Below are 23197 nucleotides of genomic sequence, written 5' to 3'. Positions count from 1 at the left end.
TCCGAGCCACAAAATGAATATTATTTTTTGAATTGTTCTTAAGAAAAAGCAAACTAGAAAAGCATTCTGGCTGAGAGATTAAACTCTAGAGGCTATTCTGAAGTAAGCTTTTAAATACTGCATGTTTTATTGAAAGCAACTGCAGTAGAAAAAGCTGGAAATAAGATGTGTGGGTATTAATGGATGTGACACCCATGATATTAAAGGGAGGAGTCTTTCTCCGCACCAGTAAGTGTGCTAGAACAAATGCTCAAAGCACCTGTGCATGGAGGTTTCACTGCACTTCCCAGACATTCCTCATCTCTGCAATCTCCTCCCACCATATCCACAGATAAACCACTAGCTCACTGCCAAACGATCCCATCCCAAAGCCAATGAGCAATTTTTTAAGATCCTCTGCTTAAAAATTTTAGATTACCGTGCTCTCCAGGCACTGGAAAAACCCCAGTTAAATCACAAACTGCCCAGCAGACTAAGTCTCAGCACTATGCAGTGAGTTTTAACTGAGAAGGGGCTGGGACCAAGGAGACCTTAAGCTGGATGGAGAAAACCTCATTGTCTGGAGCTGCTAAAAGCAGGACAAGGATGCCTGGCAAGGACTTGATGTCCCCCTACGGATGGAGCAGGGAACGGAGACAACAGGCTGGGAGATGAGTTATTTTCATAAATAACTCCTGCAAACCTGTCTGTAACAGTTTGCGCTTTTTTCCCAGCTGTAAATTAAAGTGTAATCCAAATATCAAGTGTTCATCCACCAACTGACCCGAGAAATTGAATCAAACCTGAGGTAGGAAGCTAGCAGGGTCCAAGCCAGCCAGCTTCAAATCACTTGAGCACATCCGCACCAGCTGCGGTGCGGATACAGCAATTACTGGGGGATCAAGTCTGAAACCCTAAGGTGAATGAATCGCTGAGGCTGGGGAAGGAGCACAGAAGTTAACACCACGCCAGCTGAGCCAAGGATGTTCCTCACCTGACTGTCCTGGTGGCGGTATACCCCCAAGTCCTCGAGGCAACCTGACGAACACGGAGAGAACGGCTGCTTTGTTGCCAAAGCAGGGCTCCAGCGCTATCGGCTTCGGCACAGTCTGCAGTGAGGGAAGGAAGAGGAGAAGCCAGTGTTACACGGTGTGTTGCACCCTCCCTCTTCCCCCAGCGTCGTCGTTTTTTCAGATCGCACAAGCTCCAGGGCACGAACCGTATTTCTGCGCTTGGCCAGCTTCCAGCGCGTAGCTAGCAAAGCTAAACCCAACGTTGCTAACAATCAAAACCCTAGTCGTCATAAAAAACACATTTACTTAATAAAATCCAGCTATTAAGAAGTCAAGCGCTGCGCAAGGCTTGTATTTCTCCCTAAATTCAATAACGAAGGAGCAGTTTACGCCAAACAACGGGATTAAGCTTTCTTCTCCTCGAACCCATCAGCAGCACTATTGCAAAGAGCGGCACGCCGGGACTTGGGGGTTCAGCACCCATTTCCAGAGCTCAGCTCCATGTGACACTGCCCCAGCCCTGCCTGCATTAACGGGGAGAACACCACCGAATTCCCAAACACTGCTTCCTTTCTGTTTGCTTTAAGCTGTCCTCATAGTCTTGCCTTTCATTTCTTTCCCGTGGGGTTGTGTTCGTTTCCCAGTGCTCTCCCAGATTCCTCCGGACAATGTTCTCCGGCACCTGGTTGCTCAGGGACCTGAAAATGTTTTGCAAACTCTGCTGGATCCCCGGATCATCCCGTCCTTTTTGAAATTACAGAGGATTCAGCCGAGCAGAGGACTGCAAAGCTCCTGCCGCTGGATCTGGTTTCAGCGAGCAGCTGCACCAGGAGTGACCACGCGTTACTAAACCCTGTTTGAACACGACCCTTTCTGAACATGAAGGTTTCACACTAACATCGCAAACACGAGCACGAAATCATTTTCAGATAAAACGTGAATCGATAAGCATGAAGACACAACGGGCAGGCAGCCCTCTCCCACACCAGAGGAGCAGCGTCATGGACGCTCCCATTACACGCTCTACTCTCTGTTATTAGAGAGACAAAATGCAACAGCACAGCCCAGAAACCAAAATACGGTTTTTCCCGAGTCAGGCCCCGATCCCACCCACGATTCTGTGTGATCGGGACGTCACAGCAGCAAGCCGAGAGTGCAAGTTTGAGCCTGGAAGCGCAGGTTCAAGGGACTGCTTCCTTTTGTTTCCCAGGAACAAAAAAGCTGAGATCCACTATTTTACCTGATACACTCAGTGAGATCTGATTTCTTTTTTAGCGTGGACAAGCTAAACTCCACCCTGGTGTTAATGAAATAATTATTGCTTTTGTCATTAGGCATAAGATTGTACTACTGTACTTAAATGCTCAACAGAAACTCGATACGATCCGAGACATTGAAAAAAGGAACAGGAGTCAAACGACTCAATTAAATTACTCCTGTGCTATAAAAAAAAAGGAAGAAAAAAAGATGACAGCAAGCAAAATGAAACTTACAACTGTTTCCATATCTCATAGTTACCGTAATGATTGCAACAACGATTAGTTGGTCCGTGCAATGTAGATAAATACCTGTTCTACAGACCAAGAAGGTAAGCTGCAGCCTGCCTTGTTTAGGACTGCAGATTTCTACATCTCCTCCCCACCCCCAACAAAGGGATCCGGCTCGACAAAACGCCTTCCCCACGAAGCATCCAAGCATACCCTTGCGCTATATCCCACGGGCGACTCAATTACCAGGGGTAATGGAGAGAGCACAGGGAAGGCAACTGCAGAAATGCAGCACAGAGGCTTCTGGTGTGGGAGCGGGCACCGAGCACAAAGTTTATTTTCATCCGGAGGGCACCGGGCACTTTTCTTTTCTGTACTGTGACAACGCGGGGTTGTAGGGCTGGGGCGATACAGCAAGTCCTCGTGCTCATCCCCAGCGGGGAGCAGGGGTGAGCTGCAAAGACCGAGGGAGTAAGACAGCAGAGAAGCAGTGGTGGGAGGAAAAGCATGAAGGAAGAACTGAAGAAGCCAAGAAGAGATCATCTGCTCTAATCTCTTTTTAATGTATTTGCTTTTAAGTCCCGCTGGATTAATCGGAACGCTCCTGCAGCTCTGCTGCTTCTCCCGCCCAAATTGCGGAGCGCGGCTCTGCTTCGAACGCGCTGGGGCTGGCGTGGCAGTGCTCAGCCGAGCGCTCACGCTCGTCGTCCTCCAGCCAACGCAGGCAACGGGGGCTTCGAGTGCCTCCTGGGGTCTCTGCACGCAGCCCCTCACTACCAAAGTGCAATGCTCTGCTTTAGAAGCTGCCGCTCCTGCCTCTGCCGTCACCTCTGCCAGACCTTGCCAGAGACTCGCTGCTCCCGGCCCCCGCTGCTCTGACACCGGAGACTTTCCTCTACCCTAAATTCCTTCCCAGCTCACGTCCTGCTGCGCCTCCACGCGCTCCCTGTGCCTTCCCCTGCTGTACATCTCGGCCCTCGTTGGGCTCATCTGAATGAGCGATGCTCTGAATCTCTTCTCTGAACACAAATATTCCCTTCTCCAGCTCTCCCAACAGTCCCTCTCCGCTCCTCCTCTGCTCTTTGGACCACGGGTGACCTTTCGGGCCCCTGCAATGGCATCAAAGCATCCTGATCCTCCTGAACATGCTAAACAGGTAAGAAAGAGAATATAAACTTTATTATGCAGCTCTTAGTCACAGAGCTGAAGGGACTTGGAGGGTAATTTAGCTCGTCTCAGCCCCAAGCAGGATCCTTTCTCCTCCTCTGCCCTTTCCAACTAATGAACCCGCAGCGTGCAGCAGAAACTTTCATTACGAGTCCCCACGGGCATGATCTTTCTTTTTCCATGGGATTTTTAGTTTTATTTCATTCCTCAAGGTCACACGCCTCCCTCCTATCTGTTCCCCCGATCCCAGCCTGAACCACGAAGAGCTCCCACGCGCGTGTCACTGGTGCTGGAAAAGCCTGGCCCGGGTGGCCAGTGCTGTCCCCAAGGGAGTGACAGCAGACCCCAGCCACACAGAAACCTAAACAAAACTCTGTTATTTCACAGGGCTGCCTCCGACCCTCATCCTGCAACGTGTTTTTAAACTATCTGCAGTACCACGGATAGCTGGGGGCAGAGGTAAAAGAATTGTTAGCATTTCACCGCCTGCAGGACCCTGTTTCTGTTTATCATGCAAAGCAAGGACGTATGCTTTATAGAATGATGCATCCAGAATCTGTCAGGCAGTCGCAAGCTAATTTGAAAGGAACACACTAAGAACAAGATTATCTTGTTGCAGCTAATCCCGGTCTTAAATCTACACGGAAAAAACAGTCTCGTGTCCATCAAAACCCAACCATTTCCCCGAGACGAGCTGCAGTTAGGAACTGCAAAAGCAGCATGAGGAATGAAGCCCCGCCAATTTATTTTTGACAGCACCAGTTGGGGCACCTGCTTTTTGAACTGTGACTCACGGCGCATCTCATCCCCGCGTGCGCGCTCGCCAGGCCGAAAGACAAAGCGCAGTCTGATGAATTGACTCACGCGCCGAGCGAGGGGGACAGCGAACACCGTGCGAGGTCAGCCGGGAGTGAAGGGCATCCCGTGCCCTCTGCGAGACGCACGGCAGCCCAGCGCTGGAGCCCGGGGACTGTATTCTGCAGACACGGAGGAGAACACGCGGATAATTCAACCAGCAACTTCGTGGGTATCTTGCTCGAAGACGTAACCCACAGCTGGCCTTGCCACGAGCCTGCTTGTGTTTTGACATGGCCTATGCAGGTGTCACCATGGCACAGAGCAGCTAGGGAAGGGCTGGCTGCCTTCCTCAAGCTGTATTTTTGTGGGGAGACCCAAGAGCTCGCATCTCCTCTCCTTCTCTTCTGAAGCCTGTCTCCCTCCTGCCTGGCTGCCGAGTGCTCTCGTTGAAGACCGAAGCTGCTTTTCCACAAGGAGGTTTGGAGCGGGTTTGGGAACCAGAGATCAGGTCATTATAAATGCTCGTGCTTCAGTCTGACAGGCGGCTTTTAATGGCCCACTTTAAAAAAAAAAAAAAGCAGATCTCCAAAGTTTGTAACACCTTTCATCAGATGGTTAAAGCCAGCCTCTGCCAGAGACTTTCATCTAGAGTGTTTTGATAAACCCATTGTTGAATTATATAAAGCAATTCCTTTTTTATTGAAGGCTTAATGGCACAATAAAGCACACATTATTCAAATCTATGCAAATAAGGTGCATCCCTCAGACACTTGGCACACGATGAGTGCTTCGTGCAGCGCCTGAACAGCAGCGTCCTGCCCGGGAGGGGGCACAGAGGGGAGAGGCGAGCCCAGCTGCTGGAGCGCGTGGCCGGAGAGGCAGCTAACGGGGTAAAAAGATCTCACCTTGGCTGGTCCGGGTCGATTCGGACAGCCAAATTGCCACCTGACAGCCCGGCAGAAAGCAGCCGTGCCCTCGGCTCGAGCAGAACAAGCTTGGTCACAGCTCCCGGGCTCGGCAGCACCAAGAAACGTGCAGCCAGGAGGCTTCTGGTTGCGACGGAGGTCGGTGAAGGGTGCTGACCTGGTGCCGATCTGTGCTAGGAGCAGACGACTGCAGCCTCCTGGTTTATCTCCCAGGCACCTTCCCCTAAAGCTACCTCCTGTCCCTAAAGCAGTACTGTGATTGTGCGACCCCTTTGCGCAGCTGATGGCCTGAGCCCTCCTCCTGCAGTGGACTTGGACTACTCATCCACGCCAGCAGAGCTACAATAAATAGAAACAGCGAAAAAAACTAGAAATTGGGAGACTGCAAGCGTCAAGCAAAGACCAAAAAAGCAGCAAAGACCTCTCAGCCCGGTGCAGAGATTTAAACACCCTGTAAGAGGCAGCAAGGTGTGCTGCAGCAGCCATTTCTTAACCAGAAAGCTCTATGCCAAGTTTTGCACTGGGCAGTGCACGCAAACAGGGACTACCCTATTTTGGGCCAAAATACAACGTTAACGATATTTTACTAAGTAGCGACACGACCCCACTGTTCCTGGGGGCAGTGAGAATTTATTCTCAGCAATTCTCCCCAGATGACTTCACTGGCCAAAAGCACCACCAAAAAGCCAAGCGATTTGGGTTGTTTACGAGTTTTGATATATACTTAATATGCGCAGAGCTTAAACAATTACAGAAGTTAAAAGCTGTAAGAGAGCTCTTAGGTCACCTAATTAGGCTGCCTTCTCCAGCAGTATGTCCTGCACACACGGTGCTTCTACCAGGCCTTTTGTCGGGGCTGTTTCTAAGTGGCCCAGGTGTGAAGTGCGCCGCCAGCTCCCTTGGGAGACAATTCCACAGCCAAGCGCTTTGCACAATCAAGTTCCATTGTACAACGTTCCACCTAAAAAACTCTTTTTTTATTATTATTATTTCGTGTCATTATTTCTATTTATGCTGCTTATATTTGACAAATTCTAAAGGTTAATAATACGTCACGTAAAACTAACGGCTAGAACAATAAATAGGCTGTGCAATTTAAAAAACACAGCGTCAAATTTCTTTAGGTTCTGTAATACGCTGCCAGCATATTGTTTCTCAAAATGTATAAAAATACTGTAGGGACGTTTTTTTCCTTAACAAGAAAACATATTTTTGCGGTTTGATCGAATCACTCTTACATGGTTTTCAATTTCCAGCGAGGAAATTAAAATAAAGCAAAAGTCTTACAGTGGGGGAAGAGAAGAGGACCATTATTGAAACAGTTTAACTTTATTGTTTGATTTCACTTCTTCAGATGATTTCACTCTGTAGAAAAAGGGTCAAATTCCATTTGCAAGTTTTTAAATTGTGCCATTAAAAGCCGACTGAACATTTGTAAAAGAAGTTACAAGCAATTTTCGATAAAAAATAGAGTATTAAGTTTTAAAAATCATATTCTCAGGGTAATATGTATGTCTTCCAAGATAGAGACGAATGAACTTCCAGCAACAATTTGCAGCAAACGAGTCTAGATTAAAAATTTATGTTTACTTTGCCCCTGATATCTACCTTGGAAGTGACACAGGGGCTGGGGAACGGAATCGCTCACCGCTCTGCCACGACACTGGGTTCCCGTGTGCGAAGAACTAAATAAAAGTCATATTCTCGCCTTTCAGATGAATGCTAACAGTCTGAAATTGAAAACACCCACCCAAGCAGCCTGCACTCCCAATACCTGGGAGCATACACGCAGCAGCCCAGCGTAATGGGGCCCGGAGGTCGCCCCCATTGCCTTGAACAACTGTTTTCTATTTTCAAGCGCACGTTGTCAAACCGGCAAAGGCAAGCTCCGAGTGAGGGAAAGGATTTCGATAGGCAAGTTTATATTTCAAAAGCAGTCACCCTGAAATGACAAAACCCTCATGTCAGAGCTGTGAGCGTTTCCATGCACGTTTGTGACCGCTTGCCGTTCTTTTTCAGCTCCCTGCTGATGCCCCAGGGAGGGGATGGGATGGACGAGGCCACGGGGATCAAATCTGGGCAAAAACACACATGGCAAATAGTGGGTATTTATTTTGGTTTTGTACGGGTGGACAGGCAGGATTCTTTTGCTTGTTCTTTTCAACCACCGGGCTGGTTTTTGCACGTGAAAAAGTGCAACAACAGAAGGAAGGAGGACAGTCGGATGGAGACTGCAAACACAAGACACACAAAACCACTACTTGGCATAAAGGAACGCAAACAGGTCCCCTATAACGCTTTTTGGGAAGCTGCTGATATTATCAGAAGAGACAGTTGCTGGCACTAGAGGGAAAAAAAGAGATTTAAAAACCTTCTGTAGGGAGCTTTGCACTGCTTCCTCTCCCTCCAGCAAACTCCTCCGTATCAGCTAAATCGGGGTCTGTTCTGCCGAAAACTTTGCAGCCTTCAAATCTAAATCCAGTAAAATCTCAGCTCAATTATCAGCCGAATATTCCCTAAATACGAGGCGGGCTTAGCAGCTGTTTGTGCTGATCTCCTGATAGGCCCCTTCCAAATATTTACCGCGCGCATGGAAACGGCGAAAGTTTTCCCCAAGTACCTGATTTTGTAACAGAAACCAAAGCGAGGTTCCCAGCCCTAGTTAACTGGAAATAATTCATTAGGCGAAGGTTTTATCAGGTGTTTTTGTTGTTACTTCCTCGGGACAGACCCCAGGAAGGCTCTACCCGATGGCAGTGCAGGTCTCGCCCATCTCCGATGCCTGGATGACGCCTCCCTGCCCACCGCTGGCGACTCCAAGCTTCTTGTTCCAAGGGGATCCTACACTTTGCTATGAATTAGTAGGTGAGCCAGCACAGCCAGGATTAACACCAAATATAAAGCATGAGCTGGGATGTCACTTCTTGTTTTGTGTCCCTCATCACCCTGATGCAACAGGAGGGATCCCACGATCCGCATATGGACTGTGTGTAACAAGTGGATGTGATTTTTGTGCTTTTTTTTGTCCTTTTTGTCCTTTCGTAAAGACAAGGAGACAGCTACACGCCAACACGCTCTGAACGGCTTAGCGTTAATGCAGGGAAAAGCTCCCAGAGCCAGCAAATGTGAGAAACCCCGGAAATAATACATAAGAAGTTAAATTGCATTTCCAAAGGCAAAGCTCACAAGCCCGAACAGCCCGTGTTAGCCAGGTCAGGTGGAACACCACCAGCCACCAAGGCTGTGTGTCGACCACCTCCAGCACACGCCACATCAGATTAGGATTACCCAGTTTAATTTTCAGCCCTCGATTTCATCCCCTCCCTCCAACCATTATCCTTTCGAGACTCTTCAAAGAACACCTCTCTCTTTCAGCTTTGGAAGATGCAAACTTGCTCTGTCCCCACCCCGACACGTCTCGATAGCACGGTCGTTTTTGCTTAGGACTGCTCCTACCTCCCAGCCCACGTGCACTTGCCAAGCCTGCCACCCTTCCACACCTGCCTGCTTGCCCAAGGACTCCCCAGCTCATCTGGGTGACCTGCCAAAGCAGGAGGCTCCGTGCTTACCACGCTCGTGTTAACCCAGCTCATTTTAAGTGAAATGGGGTGGGAGGCTGGTCCGTCAGCAGATTTGATGAACAAATAATGGGTCAGTAACATGGAAAGCGAGGTGGAAAGGAGCCACCACGAGCAACAACCAGAAGAGGATAACAGCCCTAAAACCCACCAACTGCTGGGTCTTTTGCTGTTCTTCACCAGGCTTCTCTCATTGCAGGAAACTGAGCTACAAGTAAAAACGAAGGTGCCGTGTAGCAGTGATGGAGCTGGATGATGCTTATCCACATCCAATATTTTATTATTTTATTTTTACCACTCCTCACCGCGATGGTACCAGAGCTATCGTGCTCGCCACAGGACTCCTCACCGCTCCTCCTTACCGGTGGTTACAACCCCACTGCAGTGTGAAACGAATTTAACAAGGGCACTGCTCGGATGTGAAATACAAGTAGGCTGAGGATATAAATCTGCGGTATCCCCTGCCTGCTCCTAAATCAGCCCACCACTACATCTCTGTACTTCTTGAACAGATGGGACCTTCTGGCAGTCTTTAAACCACTTAACAACACTCTTCTGTAACAAAACAAACTAATTACTAGAGAAAGATGCTATTTTCCATCAAATTTCTGCTATTTTTACGGAGTCAGCCAGAGCTGATGTCTGATTAAGGACTTGCAGTGAAGCTATTTTGCCTTCAGAAGCCCAACACAGCAGAATTAAATGCACACCCGCACGAAGGTACGGAACATGCCAAATGAACTGCAGCAGGATTTTGCTCACCGACACTTCTCTCCATTTAGGTACCTACAAATGCGGACAGCCTGTCGATCGCGGATGCAAAGATAATCATCTCTAAGCACTGGCTTTGCACGTCGCATCCCTAAACACAGCACAGCAAGGCTGCTCCACGGCTCAGCTCCGACACCAGGCAAATGCTTTGTTTTATGAGAGTGTTTTTCAAAGCCTCTGAAAGCTTCCAAGACAATTCTGTCTGACTTAAGGATAAACTTCCCTAATGAAACAATTTTCTTGTTGATCTTGCAGGTGTTTTGCTCAAGCTAAGCATTTGCTTGCTACGCTGCTATGTGCTTTTCTTGGGAATCTACAAGTGTTAGCTTCATTCTGTTACCAACTCAAAAATACCTGGGAATCACTGTAAAAATTATAAACTTTCCAAATTCTTACAGGAAACAGTCTTCTAAAAATCACTGCAGAGCGCTACAAGATTTGGCCCTAGGCACCCAGGGATGTTAAATACTCATCGAAGAAATTACGATAGGCAGCACCTCAGAATGCACGAAAAGCTGCAGAGAAAAGCCAATGGATTTTGTAATAACTAAGCAAATTTAGTGGTAGATTTGTGATCCACTGGGTATTTGTTGAGCGGGAAATAAACCAAAGCAGCTAGTTACGTGTTGCCTAGCTGCAGACTATATTATGAATAGTTTCCCTGCAGGTAAATCATTTTCTATTACTTCTAAGTACCCCAGGAAAAATACTAATTGAAAACACAGTTCTAATACTGTCCAGCTGGAAAACATTAGCTTAGGATGGAACTAGCTTGACACTGGCTGCCAATTGGCTACGTACAATGGAAAAGGAAATTAATCTCTTGCAGACAAGACATCCCATTTTCCAATTCTACTTTGTAACCCTCAAATAAACTCATTATTAACCAAAGGCTTTGATTCATATGGGGAAAGGAAAACATCAACGCGTGCCTGATAACGCAAGCCTGGATTTCTTGTATAAAACGAAAGCTCTCCAAGTTTGACACAGCGAGTGGCAGAGCAACCGGAGAACGGCTTATGGTCCAACAACTTAACAGCATTTCTTCTCACTCCTTCCTTGGCTAATAATTAAAGAACAGATAAAATGAAAAGAAAAATGCAGTTCCACATTTCTGTAACAACCCAGCTCATCTTCCTGCGGCTCCCTCCTGCTAAAAGTTTTTCTCACATGCAGGAGGAAAAGGGATGAGAGAAAAACACTGAAGCTGACCTCAGAGATATTGAGACTGCTTTTCCACTTCTGATAAAATTCACTTATATGCAGCATCCAGCAGGTTAGGCAGTCTCAGAGGGGCTGTTCCCTATGCTGCTCACAGCCTACAGGTCTCCTGCACCTCCTCTCCTTTCCTCTCAGTTTCAACTTTGCTGAAACACTCCAGACTTTTACACATGCTTTCATCCCCTAAATAAATTCTGCAAGCTATCGGCAAAATAAATTAATCAATCAAATAAATAAATAAATAAATAAAATTAGCTTCTCTCCTTGTCACGTAAAAGCGTCCTCATTCTGCACGTAGGTCTTCCAGCAGATGGAGTTACCTGCTGGCACAGTAGCCCATGTCCTCTCTTTGGCTTCTGGTTGCCGCACACACTTTGTGCCATTTGCCTGAATTAGACTGCTTCATTTTTGTCTGCAATGGATTAAGAAGCATTTGCACGCCTTGCTGAATTATCAGCACAGAGGGTAATTAGCAGTTCGTAACAATTTCTGGGTCTGAAAAGGGACATATGTCCATCTGTCCACAGTCTTACTTATTATGCTTAAAATTGGCTTCTCCATCCCTTCTTGAGTAACCCAAGGAGGTCAGACAAGTGAGATATGGACGATGACGGCAGACATGGGAATGCAAGGAAATATAGCTGCTAGTGCCAGAAAAACGAAATCCTGTCTGCGGACGCACTTCAAAGGAGGTTTTTGCATTCCTCTAATCAAAGAAGAAACTGAGAAGAAAATAAAAAGCAGAGAGGTACCGAGGAGCAAGGGAACAAAAAGCTCATATGAAAAAGAAACGAGCACTGCCAGCTGAACAAGAAGAAAAATAGCACACATCAGAACAGCAGAGATCCAAAGTTTAGCATCTTCTCTGCAGTTTTTTGAGCGTAGACAAACTTGTCAGAGATCAAAAAGTTTAGGACAGCTTTGTTCTGGCCTGATCCTATAAGGGAGGTGTTTTTAGTTTGCTTATTTCTACAAAATTAGTGTGAATAATGGAAAGAGGGGAAGGGAAATGCCCAGACAGACTGCAGCCCAAAACCATCAGCACCACGAACAAGCACACAAATATGCCTCCATCCCAATGGAAACATCCACACGCATCCTACAGCTTCTTCAATGAAGCAGTGAATAGAAGGCTCTAACATGTTGGGTGACAGCCCAATTTTACAAGCATGTATTTCAAAGTCTTGGTGAGCTGTCAGAGGCCAATGGTTTCCAATCTCTATCATCCTCAGGACAAAACTACAGAAGTTATACAAACAAATTAAAACTGAATGATCAGGAGTCAAACGAATGTCAACAGGGAGTACGGTCACCCCGGACCTCCACGGAGAAGTCCCAGGCACAGGTCAGCTTAGGTGCCCAGTCAGTCCGCTCCCCCAAATTACTGAGTGCCTTTGCAAATTTTACTTTGTTTTCACTACCTGTGAAAGTTCCTACCTGCAAAGCAGGGACACTAAACCCCTAGCTTTAGGGAGGTGGCGATGATTAATTCATGAAGTACTCAAATATGGAGCAGTCACAGGAATCATTCAAAGCTTGGGACAGAAGGTTTGGATGAAATACAGTAAATAACCAGGACAAATAATGAAACTACAACAATATACTGAGATTCTTTCTCTTCTACTCTTCCATTCAGAACATGCTGCATGACAAAAACCAGGTGGAAAAAGTACTGCAGCTTGCCATGAAAGACTATGTTCACATGTATGCAAAGAAGAGCTAAGGCTATAGAGGTGACCTTAAATGTGACATTTCCTGATGCTAAGGCCAAGATTTAAATATGAATATCCACCAAACAGAGGTTCTGGGGTCAGACTGTTTTTCTGTGCTTTATAATATTTGAATTGCACACATTTTTGATAGAAAAGGATTACTTGCTTTCTTGCCACAGTAGCAGAAAGCGAGAAACTTTGTGCCTGAACTAATGATGAAAACTTCAAAGAACTGAAGTCTGAATAAAATGAAACAGCTACTTTAGACAGAGGAAAAAAATATCAATGTTCTCAAGTTCTTAACTTTTCCTTTTTGAGTACAAGTCTGCTAGTGAAAGCATAACATTAAAAAAGATCTTTTAATTTATTAGTCTCCTTTTAAACCTGCGTTTCCTAAAAATACAATGTGCTGTGACTAAGAACATGCCAGGCAGGTTTTAGACAATGATTTCTCCACACTCCTATTTATGTATCACAAGATGTATTTGAAAATGTATTTATAGCTAGAAATATGTTGATACTATTACAGTACACAGACATGATTATATTCCTGTTTGATTTGAGAGATCGCAGAAAAATGCTTTCTATTTGCAGTACCTATAGCTATTTCTAGCCAAATGTTCTGCCGTGTAAAACCGCATTCTTCTCTATTACGAGGCATAAAAACTAACAAGGCAAACACAAAATCTCATACTCTACAAACAGCATAGCTCTTAGCTAAACCAGCCCAAAAGTTGTAAACATAGACCTGAAGGTATAAAATCAAACGAAAACGAGATCTTTTGGCCCTCAGACACTTATAGTTTCTTACAGATATCTAACAAACGGAGATTTTTGGATTATTGCATTAACCACAGTTTAAAACAAGTATCCACGATTAAGTACGGTGAGGACCACCCTAAAGCACCAGCTCTCACCTTTATGCTTCCCCCAATGAGATCTGGCGGTTCTTCATCTGTTTCTAAGGCAACGTTGATGGAGGCGAAGGGGCGACTTGCCATCTGTTGCATCTCACGGAGTAGTTGCTAATTCAATAAACAGAAAAATATTATTATTATTTTATTGTTCCAACACAAAGATGAAAAACCACGCATCTGAGAGGTTCTGCCCAATGCAAAGGGATATCAATGAATAAGGAAAAATAACCTCCTGGTGTTTTAACAGGATTAAGGGTACAGATAATTGTAAATATTCACGTTACTACAGTTTAACAAGTCATTGCAAGTAAAGCTGTACAGCACTGTCTTAGCCTGACTTGCTTGCGAAGGAAAACCCATGAACTTAAGCTACCGTAAAGCAGCTAATTCCTTTTCAAGCTGTGATCCTCTAGCTGTTTGTCATCACCTGTCTGGGGCATAGGAGGACTCCGTAAGATTTGTGGGATCCATTTTAAAATTAAACTAGCAGCAGTCCATAACAACTGTAAGAAAGAATCTGACGTTTCTTCGAACAGCTCTAGCAAAATGTTGTCAGGTGGCTATTGAATAATTATTTCTGTTTGTTTCCTTCCTAAACATAGCAAATGTATCAAATGACAAATACGTCCTTGCTGCAGTATGTTTTATTCCAACAGAAAACATTTTCCTGAGCAAATCCCTGCAAGCCTTCACGACACAAGACATCTTTTATTGTGCTCTTAAGCAGTTTTAAGCACTATGACGCAGCTCCCTTTTTTAAGGAAAAATAATGTTTCCTATAGGGCTGGAAACAGCATTTCAGTTGGAGCCGAGCTGCGGACACACGCTCCTGCTTGGTTTCGGCTGCTAATCCCCTACACCAGCAGCGAGCTACATCACCAGTAACGGGATGCAGAAGCCACGACCTTAATTCCCAGAAGCAATGGGTATGATGTGTCTCAGTGCCCCTTTTTAATAAGGGGAGAGACGTATACCTTGTACAGCTTGTAAAAACCAGCAGTCTCACCCTTAAGCACAGCAAAGTGCCTAACCCCACCTGTTGTTTGCAGCATTATGCAATTAGCATTCCTGCAGAGCTGCAGCAGCACTAGTTATATTCTGTTTGTAAGGTGGATTGAGGCTCTCCCAAATGCCTTGTATACTACCACCATCCTCAGTCCCCCTTTAAGCTTGGGTGATTTGATGCTTCAAGCCCTAACTGATCATTTATAGCACTAAAGAAACCACCACCGAAGGCACCGTGCCCCCGGTGACCCATGGATGCTGTGTTGCACACACGCAGCACAGCAGAAGAGGACACTGGTCTCTGGAAGACCAAGAGAAGCAAAGCCCATCAGAGCAGACTGTAGATACTGTCACAATCGAAAAGAAAAAAAACAATAAATTCACACAAATGGAGCTGCACTAAGTATTTGCAAGCAAACTTGTGCGGACCTCACACTTGGGTAAAAGAAGTCGAGGAGTTTTCGAATATTTAAAGCACACCAGCAGATTGCAGACTAAAGCAAGTGTGAAACAGATTGCTGGGTTGTTGTTCCTGCAATTGTCCCCTTCAGCTATCATAAAGCGCTTTGTTTAATAGCTATAAAACCAAAGAACAAGCTGTCCTGATGAAGATGTCCAGGAGACTTACGAACTGAAAGCTATTAGCTCTTTTGAAGGAAGTTCAGTTTACTAAGGCAAATGTGCAATTTGGCAACATGACTCCTATTGAAGTCGACAGTAGCGTCAGGAAATAAAACCCCGGGCAGGGCTGCGAAAGCTGAGCTGCCTCCGAGTGAGCAATGGGAAAAGCGGTGCTGACAGCAATATTCCCGCTTGCATTTTCTGAACTGGAGAAGGAGAGTCATCTGTTTCAGGGCCGCCCCAAAGCCAGCCGCTGCTCAGCACAACGGTGGCCAAACCTGGTAAAACCAAAGGTTCGGACTGTCACCAAACCAGCAAAAGCCTCAGGGAGAATATCCTTCCCCTAACACTGTTTTCTTGTGCAGCAAAAGCCATGTTACAAAACCAATTCCCTGAAAATTAAGAACAAATTTGAGAAATAATTGCTCTGGAACCAGAATGTCACTCTTTCCCCCAAGGCATACACTGTGCGTGTTTAACCTATGCAAGAATAGATCCTTCAATATTTGCTTGGTGTATCAAAATTTTAATTAAAATGTGTTGTTACGTTGCAAAGGAGAAATTGTGGCACTTCCCTAGTCAAGACGTGGAGTATGTCATTAGAAATCAGCAGCAGGTAATGTCAAGATACCCCCTAACCTGCCCCACCACCATTCCTGATCATTTGCTTTCTGAGTTTTAGAATAATTAACCTGAATAAACTTCCAAGCAAAGCTTTGGTTTCTAGATCATACAATTAATAGGACAACCTGGGAATATTTTTCAATCACCTTGGTCTGAAGAGGATCTTAAAGGCAAAACATTTGACAGGCTTATAATAAAAACACATTAAAAAGCGTGTACGGGAACACACCGTGGACGTTTAATACTGAAGGAAGCACAAACTTAAAATGAGAACCTGTACAACTTTCATCTGCATGGATTTTTTTCATGGAAAGAAGAGCTTCATCCCAGTAGTCCTTTATGTTCATACCCATGGAGTTAATCCACGATGAAGCGGGTGACTGACAGGAGCACTGCACCCGAAGATGCAGGGAAACCATTCCCTCTGTACGGCAGCACAGCCTCTCATGCAAAAGAAAAACAGCCACCCGGGTTACCAGGTTAATTGACTAATATAACCTGTGCTGTGTTTTCTGACAGGAAAAGCCTGAACATTTTATTTACAGTAATAAAGCAGTCACTGGTTTCTGTATAACTGTCCTGCTACCATCAATCTCAGCAATTGCCCCCTGCGGGGCCTCTTTTATGAGCACAGGGCTCTGGTACCTTTCAGGATCGGGCTCCGGTATTGTCAGGCGTGAAAGGATGCCAGGTTTTCCAGAAGAGGGGCACGCGTTTTGGATTTTATTTGCTCCTTATAAAGAATGGATTTTAAAAGCTATCCGAACCAGCCATCTATAACTTGTAACAAAGGCGGGTTTTTACACGAGTTTCATCTCAATTTTCAACCGAGAAAGGAAAAAAAATGGAAGCTCCAGAACGGAAAACCCATGGGTGTGCAAAGTGAACAACGGGCACACATGAGCTCTTGGTTTAAGGGAGAGTAAAAGCAAAGCAAGCAGGATCTCATGGGAAAGGAAGCAAAGTATTTCCAGCAGACAGGACGGATTCAGGACTCAGGACAAAATGCTGCAGGAGCTATCAGCGGAACATGTGGCACCGATACTCCATCCTGTGGTTGAAAGAGGTGGCTTTAAAAATGGGATCCAGGGAAGAGCAATAGTTTCTTTCATAGTTTTTTTCTTTTCCCCCAAATTTGTGGATCTAATCCTTCAAATCTTTCTGAAACTCTGAGCCTTCTGTACCTTCAGTACCTATAGCTCGTTGGTTTTAGCAGTACAGCTACTCCGTGCATCCAGTTGGGTTTCAGAGGCACTTTTGCTGAAGATATTTCAGCAGAGCAAGCTACGTGGTCCTTTACCTTGCTGACACAAGTACGACTGAAGATCCTCCTTCAAGGATTCGTATTACAACCTCCCAGGCTGCAATGAATCTGGGATGGTGCTGCAGAGCTAAAGCAATGACGACCTCCTGCACAACCACAGGCATCTCTACTGCTGTATTTCTGTCCCACCACGGAAAACATCAAGCTCCACTTGGTTATGAATGAGCACAATCAGCAGCCATATCCTCCAGGCTGTCCACAGCCAGCTTCAAAAGTCAGAGCACCCTGAAATTTGTGCTGTGTTTTGAACCGTTACCCTCTCTGTATTGCAAAGATAAAATGGGCCAGTGGGCTGAAACCCAAAGACCTCACAACCAGCAGTAAGTCTTAAGAAAGCACCATGGAGAGAGGAAACAGATGAAGAAGATATGGAAAGAAACTGATTTGTACTCCTGTTGTTTAAGACATTTAGAAGAAAAAGGAGAATTGGGGCAGAAAATGATATTTGGGATTTTCCTGCGTCATGCTGAGAAGTGCAGCTCTGCCATGCAGGATGCTGAAGGTGCCATTCTCCAATGCAGATTTAGCAGCCCTGGTCATCCCCTCCCGATCAAGGCTAAACAGAGGGTGGCAGAAGCAGAATGAGGCTGTCTCCTCCTTCCCGACCAACCTTTTTAACTGCATCAGTTCTGCAAAGTTACTCGACTGAGTCAGTCCCCTTACCCGTTCCCTCCAAGGCTCTGCACAACGTGCAAAATGCAATCTAGTCAAACACCAAAAGGTCTCGCTGCGTACGCTGAGGATACGTAAGCAAAGGGTAACAAAATTCTCCCAGCGAGGCTCATTAACTCTGACCTGGTGACGTGCCACCCTAAGTCACGGTGACTTTGTTGAGGTCAGAGAACAGACTGTGCTCCCTTCCTTCCAAAGCATACTGGGCAGACTGGCTGGACTGGTAGACAGGCTTTTGTGCTTACAGACATCCAAAACATGCAGGAACTCGGGCTTCATTTGAATTCAGAAAGTGGCTTGTCCCATTTGTCCCAAATTAACTACCTATTTGCAGACACTGCTGCATGACTAACCTAGAAAACCTTGTCTTGAGAATCTGTCCCAGAGCTTTCCTGTAATGACATCTCCCAAAATTGCAGCTCGTGGGCTCCCACAGCCCGTATTCGAAGGGGATCTCCCCCTCCTGGGGTTCCCAAGGGCCTTTGGAGAAGGTGCCAATCCTGGTGGCGACAGCGGCAGGACAGAGCTGCACTTCTATGCAGTTGGCACCAACAGGTGCTCGTGCGTTATTTTGAAGTAATGCTTATTTTAAATACATTATTTTGTATATATCCCGTTGTAGGAACCTTTGCTTTATGTTATAGTTCCTCAGTAACCTTGGGGGAAAGGGGAGAAATCAATGGAGTTACCTACAAAATAAAAAGGGGCATCAGGAAAGGCACAAAAGATGTAAGAAATAAATATTCCGCGAAGAGGACCACATTGTTTCAAAAGTAAGTGATTTAAAGCGTTTAGCCACAATTACATTAACTACCATGTAAGTCAACAAACAAACAATTTTCTTTGACGCTTCCATCATCACTGAAAATTAAGTTTTTAAGCCCCTAGAGCAGTGCACATATTAATGTTAGCTAATTAGTTTTGTAACTGACTTTGCAGGCTATGTTGAAAGAGAGAGGAGGAGAGAATTAATGTTCAAATGCTTCTCAACAGGCATTTCCACACTTCAAAACTCTAACAAACCAGAAAGCAAAGCTGCTGGGAAGTTGCCTCATGCTGAAATAACAGAACATATTTAATCCAGGGCTGATTAAGATAAGTAAGTTATTTATCATAATCATGCCCAGTAGGAGGGCACATTAAAGCTGACCTTTAATAAGAATAAGATACCATTTCTTCTGAAAAGACCAAAAGCATATAGTCCGTGCAGACTGGGATGTACACCAACACCAGATAATTACACCATAGCAGAGCACACCTTTGATTGACTAGAGCTCTTCCAGCATAATTACACAACACTGCCTCTCTCCCCGAGTTTTCCAAATCGCTAAATTAGATACCTGTACCACTGATTCCTATCATCAGAGACAGACCTCGGAATCTGAAATAACAATAGATTCGATATACATACAATTGTTTTGTGGGTTTTTGTTTGTTTTTTTTAATGATGCTAAGCCCTCCTGAAGCTAGACTATCACACCACCATCCCAAATCCTGTCCACCAGCTTTTTTTAGGACATACTAAAAACAATTCCAGCTTCTTTTTTAAATCTCTAGCAGCAACACCTAAGAAGTCTACATGACAAGTGTTGGGCTGGGTGCTGTCATGCGTATGATTGTCACCGTGACACGGTGGCATCCAGCGCAGACACATTACAACTACAAATCCATCCACAACTGGCCATCTGCAAGTTCAACCGGACACGAGCTCAGTTAGGCACAGAAGTGACAGCAGCACGTTTAAACAAAACCAGACCATCAAATTCCCCCTGAGCTGGAATCTCTTGTCAACATTCATATTTAGGGCTGGTTTTCCTCTTCAGGGCATCTCTTCCCTCTGCTGTAATTTCCTTCAGTCGGTGGCCAAAGACGCACAGATCGCTGCAGAGAGCACCCAGCACTTGTATTTTGGAAAAAGCCTACAGGCTCTGTGAGTTGGTCCCCATTCATAGATTTTAAATTCAGGGGTAGCAGAAAGAGTTACGATTATTTCATCTGACCTCCTGGGTAGTACGAGCCGCTGAACGTCACCACGTGGTTTCCACAACCACATGATTTGGATTGACCCAGAAAAGATCCTTCCAACAGCACTCGTAGTCTGATTTCAGACAAAACAAATGGCTGGCGTTGCTGCTCTTGCCACTAAACCCAGTAGAAAAACAAAGCAGCTTTCAACTTTTTTATCCCCAGTTGCAGATACTGGGTGTTGTGCCTTCGGCTGATATTTTAGAAGAGCCTCGTCCCGTTGTGATTCTTCCATGACTCTTTTTCACAGACACTTGCATCATCAAATCTCAATATGTTTTCCCTTGGACGGAATGAGTAATTTCTGACACTTTAGTCTCTCACTTATCTTTCAGATAACAAATGAATGTTGCAGTGTTTTTCCAAACCATCTGCAACACCCAGGCTATTGCTGAAACCAGAGTGGACACGCTACACTAACAACCAGCTACAGAAAATATGAACTGTATGCTCTTAGTTTATTACTTTATAAATGCAGGAACTGGGAATTTACACGCAGCTGTTAAATCACCACCACCACCATCACTTCAGCCTATTTTCCAGGATACTGATAATCTGGGAAGTAAATCTCTTGCAACTGTTGAAAAAGAGATACTGCATACAGAGTTACATTTGACGCCGTAGTTAAGACAGCCGAGCGTGCTGACCACGCAATCTAGACCTCCGCAGAAGTTATCTGCTTGTCACGATTCCTCACTCCTCCAATCTGTGTTTCATCTACAGCCTCCACCACCGAGTTCATGTGTTATTCCGAGCTGACAGACGCTGAACAGCACTGTCGGTGGTATCGAACAAGATGGTCCACAAGTCAAACGGCTGCCGGGAGCTTGATGAATACAGCAGCAAAGCTCATCACCAGCGCATTTTGTTTCTCACATGCCCTACAAAGTGCCTGTGGTGGCCCACTGCCCAATGTAGGCATATTTATAGCCTGACCTTTTCATGTTCCAGCACAGGGCTGATATCAGAAAGTCTAGGCAGTGATGAAGATCCTGATTTCCAGTTAGAGTTTGAAAATATTCCAATCCTGAATCCTTTTCTTTGACAAAGGATACCCTAAATCACCCTCTACTAGACAAGACATGAGATGAATGAAATGCTAACAGATGAGAGCTGGAAGCAGACTGCAACAGAGGCAGGACAATAAATAACACACAGCGCACATCCTCTGGAAAGTCTTAGCTGTGAAAACGCATACAGAAATCAGTCTGCCTAAATGGCATTCAGTGTTCACAGATGTTACAGCAGAGGATGCTAGTGAAAACAGAAGCACTGCTACACTTTGAAGACACTTGGGGTGCAAAAGGTTTCAGGAACGAAGTCAGGAAGAAGGATAATCCCTGCAGTAAATCAATACACGAAACCCATCCTGAATATGTTGGGTAGTGCGCACAGAATAAAAACGTTCAGTCCTGGATAGTCTTGGCAAGAAAGGAGGCAAAATGTAGAGCATTTTATGTATGTTTAGGGTGGAATTGGGCTCTAGACAGCTAAATTTAGTTATCTCTGTGTGTGCTTGGTGTTGATGCTCCCACCACATCCCAGGGGGGCATGGGGAACTACACAGCTGACCCTCACGCAGACAGCTGCGCTGGGTTGGCCAAGTTGCTCTCCACGCTCCTTTCGCTGGAAATGTTAACAGGAGCTATTTCTTGCCCAAAGTGGAGCAGCAGAAAACAGCCCGAGGGTGAAGAGAATAAGATTTGGCTGCTAAGATGAAACAATAGGCAGAAAATTCAAGACAGCAGACGGGCATGTTACATTTCTAATGCTGCACTCCTACTTTGTGCATTATTCTCTATGAACACCTTGATACATTTAACATGCCATTTTCCAGAGACAAAATAGAAAGGTATCCTATCCCTATTTCCTAATGTCATTCACTTCATCCTAAGCCTCCTATAAAAGCTGCCTTTTTATTTCCATTCTCCCTCTTTAAGATGTCTGAAGATATTTAAACTTGGTGCTCACAGGAGCACAATTTACTATCCCATCTCCTCCCTGCCTGATAAGACACAATTTGTTCCCATTTTTACTTCAGGTCAGGTTTTATACTCTCCAAGACCTGAACTTTTGCTCAGCGCTCCAAACTCATTTTCCCAGAACTATACATTTGCTACGCTATGCTTGCCCACCCAAAAGACCTTTTAGCCGTGAGGTTGAGGAACATCAGCACTGACATGTGCAAGCAGCTGGTCAAAGAGGATTAGCTGCAGAAAGGAAAAAAAAAAAAAGAAGTAAGGATAATCTTGTATATTTTATAAGATCCTGTAGCAGATTCTGGATTTGTAGTATATCGCTTTCTCAGGAGGGAATAACGCAAATGTAGTTGCAACCAAATGATGCTGATATAAATTTTCCCTGCCCTGTTCCACTAACCTCATAGACAGCTGTATAACTTCTCCCAGCATATTTTCCAAGCAATACTGCAGGACTAATTTTGGCCACTATATCTTTCAAAATACTCTTTTTTTGCCCTATATATGTCTTGGATTAAGCTTCAGTTATCTACTTTTCACCCAGCACTATGATAAGAAGTTGGGCACTAGCGATGTTTATATTGGAAGCAGAAGTGATTGATAGTTGGGAATTACCTTCAGATTTCATTATATTCTACTTCCTTTAGGGTTAAGATTAGAGAAGCAGCACGAAATTACTATGGCACAAGCCATGGGAGACGGGTATACGTAACTTGACCACTTCTAAAAATACAGTCAAAATTGGAGAACTATTTCCTGCCAGGGCTGCAGTGCACCACACAGCACATACAGAACAATTGAGCAATCAGAAGCAGCCAGCACGGACTTATGAAGGGCAGGTCCTCCCTGAGTAGCCCGATCTCCTTCTACGACAAGATGCCCAGCTTAATAGAAGAGAGGAATGCTAAGGATGTTATCCTTGTGGATTTTAATAAAGCATTTGACGCCGTTTCCCACTGTGTTGTCCTGCATGGGGCTTGGACAGATGTGCTGTTTGCTGGGTGAAGCACTGGCTGGCTGACCAGGCTCAAAGAGTCACAGAAATTGGGGTTCAGTCCAGCTGGGGGCTGGTCACCAGCAGCATTTCCAGGGCTCAGTCTTGGGGACAGTTTTGTTTCACGTTTCTATCAATGGTCTGGATGAGAGAATTAAGTGCAACATTAGCGATTTCTCAGATGATATGAAGTTGGGCAGGAGTGTAGATCTGCTTGAGAGTATGAAGGGTCTGCAGAGGGTTCTGGAGAGGATTCACAGGTGGGCTGAGTCCAAGTGCACAACATTCAGCTTGGGTCCTAACCACCCCATGCAGCAGTATAGGCTCAGGGAAGAGTGGCTGGAAAGTTGCCTGGGAGAAAAGGACCTGGGGGTGCTGGATGAG

The 23197-nt window shown here is 45.3% G+C and overlaps 1 protein-coding gene across 1 annotated transcript in view; it reads right to left on the bottom strand.

Moving 5' to 3' along the window:
• The window catches only part of ATRN (attractin), a 149994-nt gene that overhangs the window by 5521 nt on the left and 121276 nt on the right, over positions 1-23197 (bottom strand). Inside the window, exons 27-28 of the mRNA XM_080592234.1 lie at positions 13570-13677; positions 974-1088 (exon numbers count right to left, since the gene is read on the bottom strand). Of these exons, the coding sequence (XP_080448360.1) occupies positions 974-1088; positions 13570-13677 (223 nt within the window). The remainder of the gene's footprint in view (positions 1-973; positions 1089-13569; positions 13678-23197) is intronic.

Source organism: Anser brachyrhynchus (genome assembly GCF_964034855.1).
Source record: "Anser brachyrhynchus genome assembly, chromosome: 4".
Lineage (NCBI taxonomy): Eukaryota > Metazoa > Chordata > Aves > Anseriformes > Anatidae > Anser > Anser brachyrhynchus.
Note: the sequence above shows the minus strand (reverse complement) of the source record. Positions and strands in the feature narration are given on the sequence as shown.